This window comes from Salmo trutta, unplaced genomic scaffold (genome assembly GCF_901001165.1).
Source record: "Salmo trutta unplaced genomic scaffold, fSalTru1.1, whole genome shotgun sequence".
NCBI classification, from domain to species: domain Eukaryota; kingdom Metazoa; phylum Chordata; class Actinopteri; order Salmoniformes; family Salmonidae; genus Salmo; species Salmo trutta.
The window spans coordinates 496,104-509,188 of record NW_021822437.1 but is presented as its reverse complement, the minus strand read 5'-3'; the positions used below and the strand labels follow the sequence as shown (position 1 = coordinate 509,188).

At 47.9% G+C, this 13,085-nt stretch overlaps 1 protein-coding gene and 1 long non-coding RNA gene across 2 annotated transcripts; one reads left to right on the top strand and one right to left on the bottom strand.

Moving 5' to 3' along the window:
• Window positions 1-10,609: 10,609 nt before the first annotated feature.
• Window positions 10,610-11,699, bottom strand: LOC115182268 (microfibril-associated glycoprotein 4; the record flags this gene model as incomplete). The annotated part of the gene is given in 2 exon segments (XM_029743884.1): window positions 10,610-11,033; window positions 11,517-11,699. Coding segments are annotated over 2 exon segments (428 nt in total), but the record flags the coding sequence as incomplete, so codon positions are not given.
• Window positions 11,700-11,775: 76 nt separating this feature from the next.
• On the top strand, window positions 11,776-12,314 carry LOC115182269 (uncharacterized). The gene is made up of 2 exons (XR_003873696.1): window positions 11,776-12,056; window positions 12,167-12,314. It is a non-coding gene; the product is annotated as an uncharacterized LOC115182269 (long non-coding RNA).
• The last annotated feature ends 771 nt before the right edge of the window (window positions 12,315-13,085 follow it).

The following is a 13,085-nucleotide window of genomic DNA, read 5'->3' as shown; positions in this document are numbered from 1 at the left end:
ACCACTAGCCAGTCTGGATATTCTGACCACTAACCAGTCTGGATATTCTGACCACTAACCAGTCTGGATATTCTGACCACTAGCCAGTCTGGATATTCTAAGACCTGTATTAGTAATGACCACTAACCAGTCTGGATATTCTGAGACCTGTATTAGTAATGACCACTAACCAGTCTGGATATTCTAAGACCTGTATTAGTAATGACCACTAACCAGTCTGGATATTCTAAGACCTGTATTAGTAATGACCACTAACCAGTCTGGATATTCTAAGACCTGTATTAGTAATGACCACTAACCAGTCTGGATATTCTGACCACTAACCAGTCTGGATATTCTGACCACTAACCAGTCTGGATATTCTGACCACTAACCAGTCTGGATATTCTGACCACTAACCAGTCTGTGGAATGTTTTCACATGTTGTTTATTGTCACATGACCAATTTCCAGTGTAAACACTTCACTTCCTTGTCCTTTTCATATTGATTATGGATATTAGAATGTAAACAAAACCATATATACTTAGATGACATGTCAGCACATTTGAGATATCAGCTGATGTAAGAAGGGCTATATAAATAAATTAGATTTCATGACCTTGTTTTGCAAAGTAACAGATAAGCATAGCATATATATCCACAGATAAGCATAGCATATATATCCACAGATAAGCATAGCATATATATCCACAGATAAACATAGCATATATATCCACAGATAAAAATAGCATATATATCCACAGATAAACATAGCATATATATCCACAGATAAACATAGCATATATATCCACAGATAAGCATAGCATATATATCCACAGATAAGCATAGCATATATATCCACAGATAAGCATAGCATATATATCCACAGATAAGCATAGCATATATATCCACAGATAAGCATAGCATATATATCCACAGATAAACATAGCATATATATCCACAGATAAGCATAGCATATATATCCACAGATAAACATAGCATATATATATCCACAGATAAACATAGCATATATATCCACAGATAAGCATAGCATATATATCCACAGATAAGCATAGCATATATATCCACAGATAAGCATAGCATATATATCCACAGATAAACATAGCATATATATCCACAGATAAACATAGCATATATATCCACAGATAAACATAGCATATATATCCACAGATAAGCATAGCATATATATCCACAGATAAGCATAGCATATATATCCACAGATAAGCATAGCATATATATCCACAGATAAGCATAGCATATATATCCACAGATAAGCATAGCATATATATCCACAGATAAGCATAGCATATATATCCACAGATAAGCATAGCATATATATCCACAGATAAGCATAGCATATATATCCACAGATAAACATAGCATATATATCCACAGATAAACATAGCATATATATCCACAGATAAGCATAGCATATATATCCACAGACATTTATACAATTAAAGGGAAGGAAGTATGGGTTCTACCAAGAACCGTTAGGAACCTGATTGATTGGTGTGTAGTCAGTTGGGTTCTACCAAGGACCGGGCCGTTAGGAACCTGATTGATTGGTGTGTAGTCAGTTGGGTTCTACCAAGGACCGGGCCGTTAGGAACCTGATTGATTGGTGTAGTCAGTTGGGTTCTACCAAGGACCGTTAGGAACCTGATTGATTGGTGTAGTCAGTTGGGTTCTACTAGGGACCTGATTGATTGGTGTAGTCAGTTGGGTTCTACTAGGGACCTGATTGATTGGTGTAGTCAGTTGGGTTCTACTAGGAACCTGATTGATTGGTGTAGTCAGTTGGGTTCTACCAAGGACCGGGTCGTTAGGAACCTGATTGATTGGTGTGTAGTCAGTTGGGTTCTACCAAGGACCGGACCGTTAGGAACCTGATTGATTGGTGCAGTCAGTTGGGTTCTACCAAGGACCAGGCCGTTAGGAACCTGATTGATTGGTGCAGTCAGTTGGGTTCTACCAAGGACCGGGCCGTTAGGGACCTGATTGATTGGTGTAGTCAGTTGGGTTCTACCAAGGACCGGACCGTTAGGGACCTGATTGATTGGTGTGTAGTCAGTTGGGTTCTACCAAGGACCGGGCCGTTAGGGACCTTATTGATTGGTGTGTAGTCAGTTGGGTTCTACTAGGGACCTGATTGATTGGTGTGGAGTCAGTTGGGTTCTACTAGGGACCTGATTGATTGGTGTAGTCAGTTGGGTTCTACCAGGGACCGGGCCGTTAGGAACCTGATTGATTGGTGTAGTCAGTTGGGTTCTACCAAGGACCGGGCCGTTAGGGACCTGATTGATTGGTGTGTAGTCAGTTGGGTTCTACCAAGGACCGGGCCGTTAGGGACCTGATTGATTGGTGTGTAGTCAGTTGGGTTCTACCAAGGACCGGGCCGTTAGGAACCTGATTTGATTGGTGTAGTCAGTTGGGTTCTACCAAGGACCGGGCCGTTAGGGACCTGATTGATTGGTGTGTAGTCAGTTGGGTTCTACCAAGGACCGGGCCGTTAGGGACCTGATTGATTGGTGTGTAGTCAGTTGGGTTCTACCAAGGACCGGGCCGTTAGGGACCTGATTGATTGGTGTGTAGTCAGTTGGGTTCTACCAAGGACCGGGCCGTTAGGGACCTGATTGATTGGTGTGTAGTCAGTTGGGTTCTACCAAGGACCGGACCGTTAGGAACCTGATTGATTGGTGTAGTCAGTTGGGTTCTACCAAGGACCGGGCCGTTAGGGACCTGATTGATTGGTGTGTAGTCAGTTGGGTTCTACCAAGGACCGGACCGTTAGGAACCTGATTTGATTGGTGTAGTCAGTTGGGTTCTACCAAGGATCGTTAGGAACCTGATTGATTGGTGTAGTCAGTTGGGTTCTACTAGGGACCTGATTGATTGGTGTAGTCAGTTGGGTTCTACTAGGAACCTGATTGATTGGTGTAGTCAGTTGGGTTCTACCAAGGACCGGGTCGTTAGGAACCTGATTGATTGGTGTGTAGTCAGTTGGGTTCTACCAAGGACCGGACCGTTAGGAACCTGATTGATTGGTGCAGTCAGTTGGGTTCTACCAAGGACCAGGCCGTTAGGAACCTGATTGATTGGTGCAGTCAGTTGGGTTCTACCAAGGACCGGGCCGTTAGGGACCTGATTGATTGGTGTAGTCAGTTGGGTTCTACCAAGGACCGTTAGGAACCTGATTGATTGGTGTAGTCAGTTGGGTTCTACTAGGGACCTGATTGATTGGTGTAGTCAGTTGGGTTCTACTAGGGACCTGATTGATTGGTGTAGTCAGTTGGGTTCTACTAGGAACCTGATTGATTGGTGTAGTCAGTTGGGTTCTACCAAGGACCGGGTCGTTAGGAACCTGATTGATTGGTGTGTAGTCAGTTGGGTTCTACCAAGGACCGGACCGTTAGGAACCTGATTGATTGGTGCAGTCAGTTGGGTTCTACCAAGGACCAGGCCGTTAGGAACCTGATTGATTGGTGCAGTCAGTTGGGTTCTACCAAGGACCGGGCCGTTAGGGACCTGATTGATTGGTGTAGTCAGTTGGGTTCTACCAAGGACCGGACCGTTAGGGACCTGATTGATTGGTGTGTAGTCAGTTGGGTTCTACCAAGGACCGGGCCGTTAGGGACCTGATTGATTGGTGTGTAGTCAGTTGGGTTCTACTAGGGACCTGATTGATTGGTGTGGAGTCAGTTGGGTTCTACTAGGGACCTGATTGATTGGTGTAGTCAGTTGGGTTCTACCAGGGACCGGGCCGTTAGGAACCTGATTGATTGGTGTAGTCAGTTGGGTTCTACCAAGGACCGGGCCGTTAGGGACCTGATTGATTGGTGTGTAGTCAGTTGGGTTCTACCAAGGACCGGGCCGTTAGGGACCTGATTGATTGGTGTGTAGTCAGTTGGGTTCTACCAAGGACCGGGCCGTTAGGGACCTGATTGATTGGTGTGTAGTCAGTTGGGTTCTACCAAGGACCGGGCCGTTAGGAACCTGATTTGATTGGTGTAGTCAGTTGGGTTCTACCAAGGACCGGGCCGTTAGGGACCTGATTGATTGGTGTGTAGTCAGTTGGGTTCTACCAAGGACCGGGCCGTTAGGGACCTGATTGATTGGTGTGTAGTCAGTTGGGTTCTACCAAGGACCGGGCCGTTAGGGACCTGATTGATTGGTGTGTAGTCAGTTGGGTTCTACCAAGGACCGGGCCGTTAGGGACCTGATTGATTGGTGTGTAGTCAGTTGGGTTCTACCAAGGACCGGACCGTTAGGAACCTGATTGATTGGTGTAGTCAGTTGGGTTCTACCAAGGACCGGGCCGTTAGGGACCTGATTGATTGGTGTGTAGTCAGTTGGGTTCTACCAAGGACCGGACTGTTAGGAACCTGATTTGATTGGTGTAGTCAGTTGGGTTCTACCAAGGACCGGACCGTTAGGAACCTGATTGATTGGTGTAGTCAGTTGGGTTCTACCAAGGACCGGGCCGTTAGGGACCTGATTGATTGGTGTGTAGTCAGTTGGGTTCTACCAAGGACCGGGCCGTTAGGGACCTGATTGATTGGTGTGTAGTCAGTTGGGTTCTACCAAGGACCGGGCCGTTAGGGACCTGATTGATTGGTGTGTAGTCAGTTGGGTTCTACCAAGGACCGGGCCGTTAGGGACCTGATTGATTGGTGTGTAGTCAGTTGGGTTCTACCAAGGACCGTTAGGGACCTGATTGATTGGTGTGTAGTCAGTTGGGTTCTACCAAGGACCGGGCCGTTAGGGACCTGATTGATTGGTGTGTAGTCAGTTGGGTTCTACCAAGGACCGGGCCGTTAGGGACCTGATTGATTGGTGTGTAGTCAGTTGGGTTCTACCAAGGACCGTTAGGAACCTGATTGATTGGTGTGTAGTCAGTTGGGTTCTACCAAGGACCGGGCCGTTAGGGACCTGATTGATTGGTGTGTAGTCAGTTGGGTTCTACCAAGGACCGTTAGGAACCTGATTGATTGGTGTGTAGTCAGTTGGGTTCTACCAAGGACCGGGCCGTTAGGGACCTGATTGATTGGTGTGTAGTCAGTTGGGTTCTACCAAGGACCGGGCCGTTAGGGACCTGATTGATTGGTGTGTAGTCAGTTGGGTTCTACCAAGGACCGGGCCGTTAGAGACCTGATTGATTGGTGTGTAGTCAGTTGGGTTCTACCAAGGACCGGGCCGTTAGGGACCTGATTGATTGGTGTGTAGTCAGTTGGGTTCTACCAAGGACCGTTAGGAACCTGATTGATTGGTGTGTAGTCAGTTGGGTTCTACCAAGGACCGGGCCGTTAGGGACCTGATTGATTGGTGTGTAGTCAGTTGGGTTCTACCAAGGACCGTTAGGAACCTGATTGATTGGTGTGTAGTCAGTTGGGTTCTACCAAGGACCGGGCCGTTAGGGACCTGATTGATTGGTGTGTAGTCAGTTGGGTTCTACCAAGGACCGTTAGGAACCTGATTGATTGGTGTGTAGTCAGTTGGGTTCTACCAAGGACCGGGCCGTTAGGGACCTGATTGATTGGTGTGTAGTCAGTTGGGTTCTACCAAGGACCGTTAGGAACCTGATTGATTGGTGTGTAGTCAGTTGGGTTCTACCAAGGACCGGGCCGTTAGGGACCTGATTGATTGGTGTGTAGTCAGTTGGGTTCTACCAAGGACCGGGCCGTTAGGGACCTGATTGATTGGTACGTAGTCAGTTGGGTTCTACCAAGGACCGGGCCGTTAGAGACCTGATTGATTGGTGTGTAGTCAGTTGGGTTCTACCAAGGACCGGGCCGTTAGGGACCTGATTGATTGGTGTGAAGTCAGTCAGTTGGGTTCTACCAAGGACCGGGCCGTTAGGGACCTGATTGATTGGTGTGTAGTCAGTTGGGTTCTACCAAGGACCGGGCCGTTAGGGACCTGATTGATTGGTGTGTAGTCAGTTGGGTTCTACCAAGGACCGGGCCGTTAGGGACCTGATTGATTGGTGTGTAGTCAGTTGGGTTCTACCAAGGACCGGGCCGTTAGGGACCTGATTGATTGGTGTGTAGTCAGTTGGGTTCTACCAAGGACCGGGCCGTTAGGGACCTGATTGATTGGTGTGTAGTCAGTTGGGTTCTACCAAGGACCGGGCCGTTAGGGACCTGATTGATTGGTGTGTAGTCAGTTGGGTTCTACCAAGGACCGGGCCGTTAGGGACCTGATTGATTGGTGTGTAGTCAGTTGGGTTCTACCAAGGACCGGGCCGTTAGGGACCTGATTGATTGGTGTGTAGTCAGTTGGGTTCTACCAAGGACCGGGCCGTTAGGGACCTGATTGATTGGTGTGTAGTCAGTTGGGTTCTACCAAGGACCGGACTGTTAGGAACCTGATTTGATTGGTGTAGTCAGTTGGGTTCTACCAAGGACCGTTAGGAACCTGATTGATTGGTGTAGTCAGTTGGGTTCTACCAAGGACCGGGCCGTTAGGGACCTGATTGATTGGTGTGTAGTCAGTTGGGTTCTACCAAGGACCGGGCCGTTAGGGACCTGATTGATTGGTGTGTAGTCAGTTGGGTTCTACCAAGGACCGGGCCGTTAGGGACCTGATTGATTGGTGTGTAGTCAGTTGGGTTCTACCAAGGACCGGGTCGTTAGGGATCTGATTGATTGGTGTGTAGTCAGGTGGGTTCTACCAAGGACCGGGCCGTTAGGGACCTGATTGATTGGTGTGTAGTCAGTTGGGTTCTACCAAGGACCGGGCCGTTAGGAACCTGATTGATTGGTGTGTAGTCAGTTGGGTTCTACCAAGGACCGGACCGTTAGGAACCTGATTGATCGGTGTGTAGTCAGTTGGGTTCTACCAAGGACCGGGCCGTTAGGGACCTGATTGATTGGTGTGTAGTCAGTTGGGTTCTACCAAGGACCGTTAGGGACCTGATTGATTGGTGTGTAGTCAGTTGGGTTCTACCAAGGACCGGGCCGTTAGGGACCTGATTGATTGGTGTGTAGTCAGTTGGGTTCTACCAAGGACCGGGCCGTTAGGGACCTGATTGATTGGTGTGTAGTCAGTTGGGTTCTACCAAGGACCGTTAGGAACCTGATTGATTGGTGTGTAGTCAGTTGGGTTCTACCAAGGACCGGGCCGTTAGGGACCTGATTGATTGGTGTGTAGTCAGTTGGGTTCTACCAAGGACCGTTAGGGACCTGATTGATTGGTGTGTAGTCAGTTGGGTTCTACCAAGGACCGGGCCGTTAGGGACCTGATTGATTGGTGTGTAGTCAGTTGGGTTCTACCAAGGACCGGGCCGTTAGGGACCTGATTGATTGGTGTGTAGTCAGTTGGGTTCTACCAAGGACCGTTAGGAACCTGATTGATTGGTGTGTAGTCAGTTGGGTTCTACCAAGGACCGGGCCGTTAGGGACCTGATTGATTGGTGTGTAGTCAGTTGGGTTCTACCAAGGACCGGGCCGTTAGGGACCTGATTGATTGGTGTGTAGTCAGTTGGGTTCTACCAAGGACCGTTAGGAACCTGATTGATTGGTGTGTAGTCAGTTGGGTTCTACCAAGGACCGGGCCGTTAGGGACCTGATTGATTGGTGTGTAGTCAGTTGGGTTCTACCAAGGACCGTTAGGAACCTGATTGATTGGTGTGTAGTCAGTTGGGTTCTACCAAGGACCGGGCCGTTAGGGACCTGATTGATTGGTGTGTAGTCAGTTGGGTTCTACCAAGGACCGTTAGGAACCTGATTGATTGGTGTGTAGTCAGTTGGGTTCTACCAAGGACCGGGCCGTTAGGGACCTGATTGATTGGTGTGTAGTCAGTTGGGTTCTACCAAGGACCGTTAGGAACCTGATTGATTGGTGTGTAGTCAGTTGGGTTCTACCAAGGACAGGGCCGTTAGGGACCTGATTGATTGGTGTGTAGTCAGTTGGGTTCTACCAAGGACCGGGCCGTTAGGGACCTGATTGATTGGTGTGTAGTCAGTTGGGTTCTACCAAGGACCGGGCCGTTAGGGACCTGATTGATTAGTGTAGTCAGTTGGGTTCTACCAAGGACCGGGCCGTTAGGGACCTGATTGATTGGTGTGTAGTCAGTTGGGTTCTACCAAGGACCGGGCCGTTAGGGACCTGATTGATTGGTGTTTAGTCAGTTGGGTTCTACCAAGGACCGGGCCGTTAGGGACCTGATTGATTGGTGTGTAGTCAGTTGGGTTCTACCAAGGACCGGGCCGTTAGGGACCTGATTGATTGGTGTGTAGTCAGTTGGGTTCTACCAAGGACCGGGCCGTTAGGGACCTGATTGATTGGTGTGTAGTCAGTTGGGTTCTACCAAGGACCGGGCCGTTAGGGACCTGATTGATTGGTGTGTAGTCAGTTGGGTTCTACCAAGGACCGGGCCGTTAGGGACCTGATTGATTGGTGTGTAGTCAGTTGGGTTCTACCAAGGACCGGGCCGTTAGGGACCTGATTGATTGGTGTGTAGTCAGTTGGGTTCTACCAAGGACCGGGCCGTTAGGGACCTGATTGATTGGTGTGTAGTCAGTTGGGTTCTACCAAGGACCGGGCCGTTAGGGACCTGATTGATTGGTGTGTAGTCAGTTGGGTTCTACCAAGGACCGGGCCGTTAGGGACCTGATTGATTGGTGTGTAGTCAGTTGGGTTCTACCAAGGACCGGGCCGTTAGGGACCTGATTGATTGGTGTGTAGTCAGTTGGGTTCTACCAAGGACCGGGCCGTTAGGGACCTGATTGATTGGTGTGAAGTCAGTCAGTTGGGTTCTACCAAGGACCGGGCCGTTAGGGACCTGATTGATTGGTGTAGTCAGTTGGGTTCTACCAAGGACCGGGCCGTTAGGGACCTGATTGATTGGTGTGTAGTCAGTTGGGTTCTACCAAGGACCGGGCCGTTAGGGACCTGATTGATTGGTGTTTAGTCAGTTGGGTTCTACCAAGGACCGGGCCGTTAGGGACCTGATTGATTGGTGTGTAGTCAGTTGGGTTCTACCAAGGACCAGGCCGTTAGGGACCTGATTGATTGGTGTGAAGTCAGTCAGTTGGGTTCTACCAAGGACCAGGCCGTTAGGGACCTGATTGATTGGTGTGAAGTCAGTCAGTTGGGTTCTACCAAGGACCGGGTCGTTAGGGATCTGATTGATTGGTGTGTAGTCAGTTGGGTTCTACCAAGGACCGGGCCGTTAGGGACCTGATTGATTGGTGGGAAGTCAGGTGGGTTCTACCAAGAACCGGGCCGTTAGGGACCTGATTGATTGGTGGGAAGTCAGGTGGGTTCTACCAAGGACCGGGCCGTTACGGACCTGATTGATTGGTGTGTAGTCAGTTGGGTTCTACCAAGGACCGGGCCGTTAGGGACCTGATTGATTGGTGTGGAGTCAGTTGGGTTCTACCAAGGACTGGGCCGTTAGGGACCTGATTGATTGATGTGTAGTCAGTTGGGTTCTACCAAGGACCGGGCCGTTAGGGACCTGATTGATTGGTGTGTAGTCAGTTGGGTTCTACCAAGGACCGGGCCGTTAGGACCTGATTGATTGGTGTGTAGTCAGGTGGGTTCTACCAAGGACCGGGCCGTTAGGGACCTGATTGATTGGTGGGAAGTCAGGTGGGTTCTACCAAGGACCGGGCCGTTAGGACCTGATTGATTGGTGTGTAGTCAGTTGGGTTCTACCAAGGACCGGGCCGTTAGGGACCTGATTGATTGGTGTGTAGTCAGTTGGGTTCTACCAAGGACCAGGCCGTTAGGGACCTGATTGATTGGTGGGAAGTCAGATGGGTTCTACCAAGGACCGGGCCGTTAGGGACCTGATTTGATTGGTGTGTAGTCAGATGGGTTCTACCAAGGACCGGGCCGTTAGGACCTGATTGATTGGTGTGTAGTCAGGTGGGTTCTACCAAGGACCGGGCCGTTAGGTACCTGATTGATTGGTGTGTAGTCAGTTGGGTTCTACCAAGGACCTGGCCGTTAGGGACCTGATTGATTGGTGTGTAGTCAGTTGGGTTCTACCAAGGACCGGGCCGTTAGGGACCTGATTGATTGGTGTGTAGTCAGTTGGGTTCTACTAGGGACCTGATTGATTGGTGTGTAGTCAGTTGGGTTCTACTAGGGACCTGATTGATTGGTGTGGAGTCAGTTGGGTTCTACTAGGGACCTGATTGATTGGTGTGTAGTCAGGTGGGTTCTACTAGGGACCTGATTGATTGGTGTGGAGTCAGTTGGGTTCTACTAGGGACCTGATTGATTGGTGTGAAGTCAGGTGGGTTCTACTAGGGACCTGATTGATTGGTGTGGAGTCAGGTGGGTTCTACTAGGGACCTGATTGATTGGTGTGGAGTCAGTTGGGTTCTACTAGGGACCTGATTGATTGGTGTGTAGTCAAGTGGGTTCTACTAGGGACCTGATTGATTGGTGTGTAGTCAGGTGGGTTCTACCACCATGTCCAGAGTTCATTAAAGGAGATGAAGTTGACTCAGCAGAATGTTACTGTGGTCTTGACTCATGACTGCCGATGTGGCGGTAATATGGGCACCACAACAGACCCAGCCACAAATACCAGTATATTGGACGAGTCAAAAAACATGATTTGGGTTTAACAGAATGAGCTTTGAAAAGGAACATTTTCACGGGAGAGTTTTTAGTTTTATAGGACAACTGACTGAGATCCATGTTACACTGTGCAGAGAGTCCAAAAAATGAAAATATGCAAAGGTCTTACAATCTAGCAATTTAAAGGGGCAATCTGCAGTTCAAATAACCATTTTTTAACTACAGGATTTTGTTAAAGACCTTCACAGTCACAGGTTCACAGGCCTAATCTTCATGGATATGACTTTCACAGAGTAGAAGGTCTTCCATCCCCTCCAGTTGACTCCCATCTGTGAGTTCAATCCCCACGTATAAAGACCGTTTGGGTTTGAGAGGTAACAGTCGTTGAACCAATAACCTCCGACTACGGCGACTGCGCAGTTGGACTCGTGGGCGTCCTGGTCTCTGTCGAAGGTGGAGAACTTCATACCGCTGTGATAGGTGAGAGAGTCCCCTTGGTTCAAGCGGGAAACACAGGTCAGATGTTAAAGAACCGATTTACCACATAGGCTACTGCCCAGAGACCTCTGTCAAAATCAGTCTACAATGTCTCAATGTGATCTAGGACCAGGTCGTCGTCCCCGTCCTTTCTACGTAGTACTATTCATTATGAGCTCTAATAAACTGATCTCAGATCAGCTGTATTCACTAGGAATCAAACAGAACCGAATGAGGGAACCTAGCTGAACTCTGGACTAATGAATACAGCCCAGATGTTAAACTGTTTTCACCTGAACTCTGGACTAATGAATACAGCCCAGATGTTAAACTGTTTTCACCTGAACTCTGGACTAATGAATACAGCCCAGATGTTAAACTGTTTTCACCTGAACTCTGGACTAATGAATACAGCCCAGATGTTAAACTGTTTTCACCTGAACTCTGGACTAATGAATACAGCCCAGATGTTTCTCTAAGGATGTTAAACTCTTCTCACCTGCTCCTCCATCTTTAAAGCCAGTAACCTGGAGTTTGTAGCCGTCCAGTTCAGGATCTGTGACTTCGGGAGAGATGGCGAAGGAGGCGTAGAAAGCGTATGCTTTCTGTCCGTCGAAGTCCTCCATGTCCACCCTCAACTCGTAAGTCTTTTTCAGGGTCAGGAGGTAGATGGTGTCCAGACCTGCATCGGACAGACGAGAGGTGAACCTTTTTTACAACAGAGGTATTCACCTTTAACCCCCCCCTCCCGACTAGGTTCAGAGCCTGCTGGTTTTCTCCTTCTACCTGGTAATTAATATCACCCACCTGGTGTCTCAGGTCTAAACCAGTCCTCTTCTACCTGGTAATTAATATCACCCACCTGGTGTCTCAGGTCTAAACCAGTCCTCTTCTACCTGGTAATTAATATCACCCACCTGGTGTCTCAGGTCTAAACCAGTTCTCTTCTACTTGGTAATTAATATCACCCACCTGGTGTCTCAGGTCTAAACCAGTCCTCTTCTACCTGGTAATTAATATCACCCACCTGGTGTCTCAGGTCTAAACCAGTCCTCTTCTACCTGGTAATTAATATCACCCACCTGGTGTCTCAGGTCTAAACCAGTCCTCTTCTACCTGGTAATTAATATCACCCACCTGGTGTCTCAGGTCGAAACTAGTCCCTGATGAAGTGGAACAATGTGAAAAATGTAGTGGCGCTGGCGTCGAGGTCCAGAGTTAAGTTTAAAAGGATCTATATTTCTATCATACAGAAAGTAATGTCTTCGGTCAGCACAGAAAGAGATGTCACAAAAAATGCTTCATTTTTTTGTATATACAGTACCAGTCAAAAGTTTGGTACTGTTGGAAAATATATTCCAGTTGAATCTGGTTGAGAGAATTCCAAGAGTGTCCAAAGCTGTCATCAAGGCAAAAGGATGGCTACTTTGAAGAATCTCAAATATAAAAAAATGTTTTGATTTAAATACTTGTTTTGTTTACTACATGATTCCATATATTATTCTACAATGTAGAAAATAGTAAGAAATAAAGAAAAACCCTTGAATGAGTCGGTGTGTCCCAACTTTTAATTGGTACTGTATATTTTTGTACATTTTGTTTTTTAACTGCTTTGGGGTAGTGTGGGAGGCTGCATTTCCAGACTCACTGGTTTTACACACAGACTAAAGGTTTTTTGTCTTGTTGTGATTTGGTCTTGTCGTGATTTGGTCTGGTTGTGTTGTGATTTGGTCTGGTTGTGTTGTGATTTGGTCCTGTCGTGATTTGGTCTGGTCCTGTCGTGATTTGGTCTGGTCCTGTCGTGATTTGGTCTGGTTGTGTTGTGATTTGGTCTGGTCCTGTTGTGATTTGGTCTGGTTGTGTCGTGATTTGGTCTGGTTGTGTCGTGATTTGGTCTGGTTGTGTTGTGATTTGGTCTGGTCCTGTTGTGATTTGGTCTGGTCCTGTTGTGATTTGGTCTGGTCCTGTTGTGATTTGGTCTGGTCCTGTTGTGATTTGGTCTGGTTGTGTCGTGATTTGGTCTGGTCTGGTTGTGTCGTGATTTGGTCTGGTCCTGTTGTGATTTGGT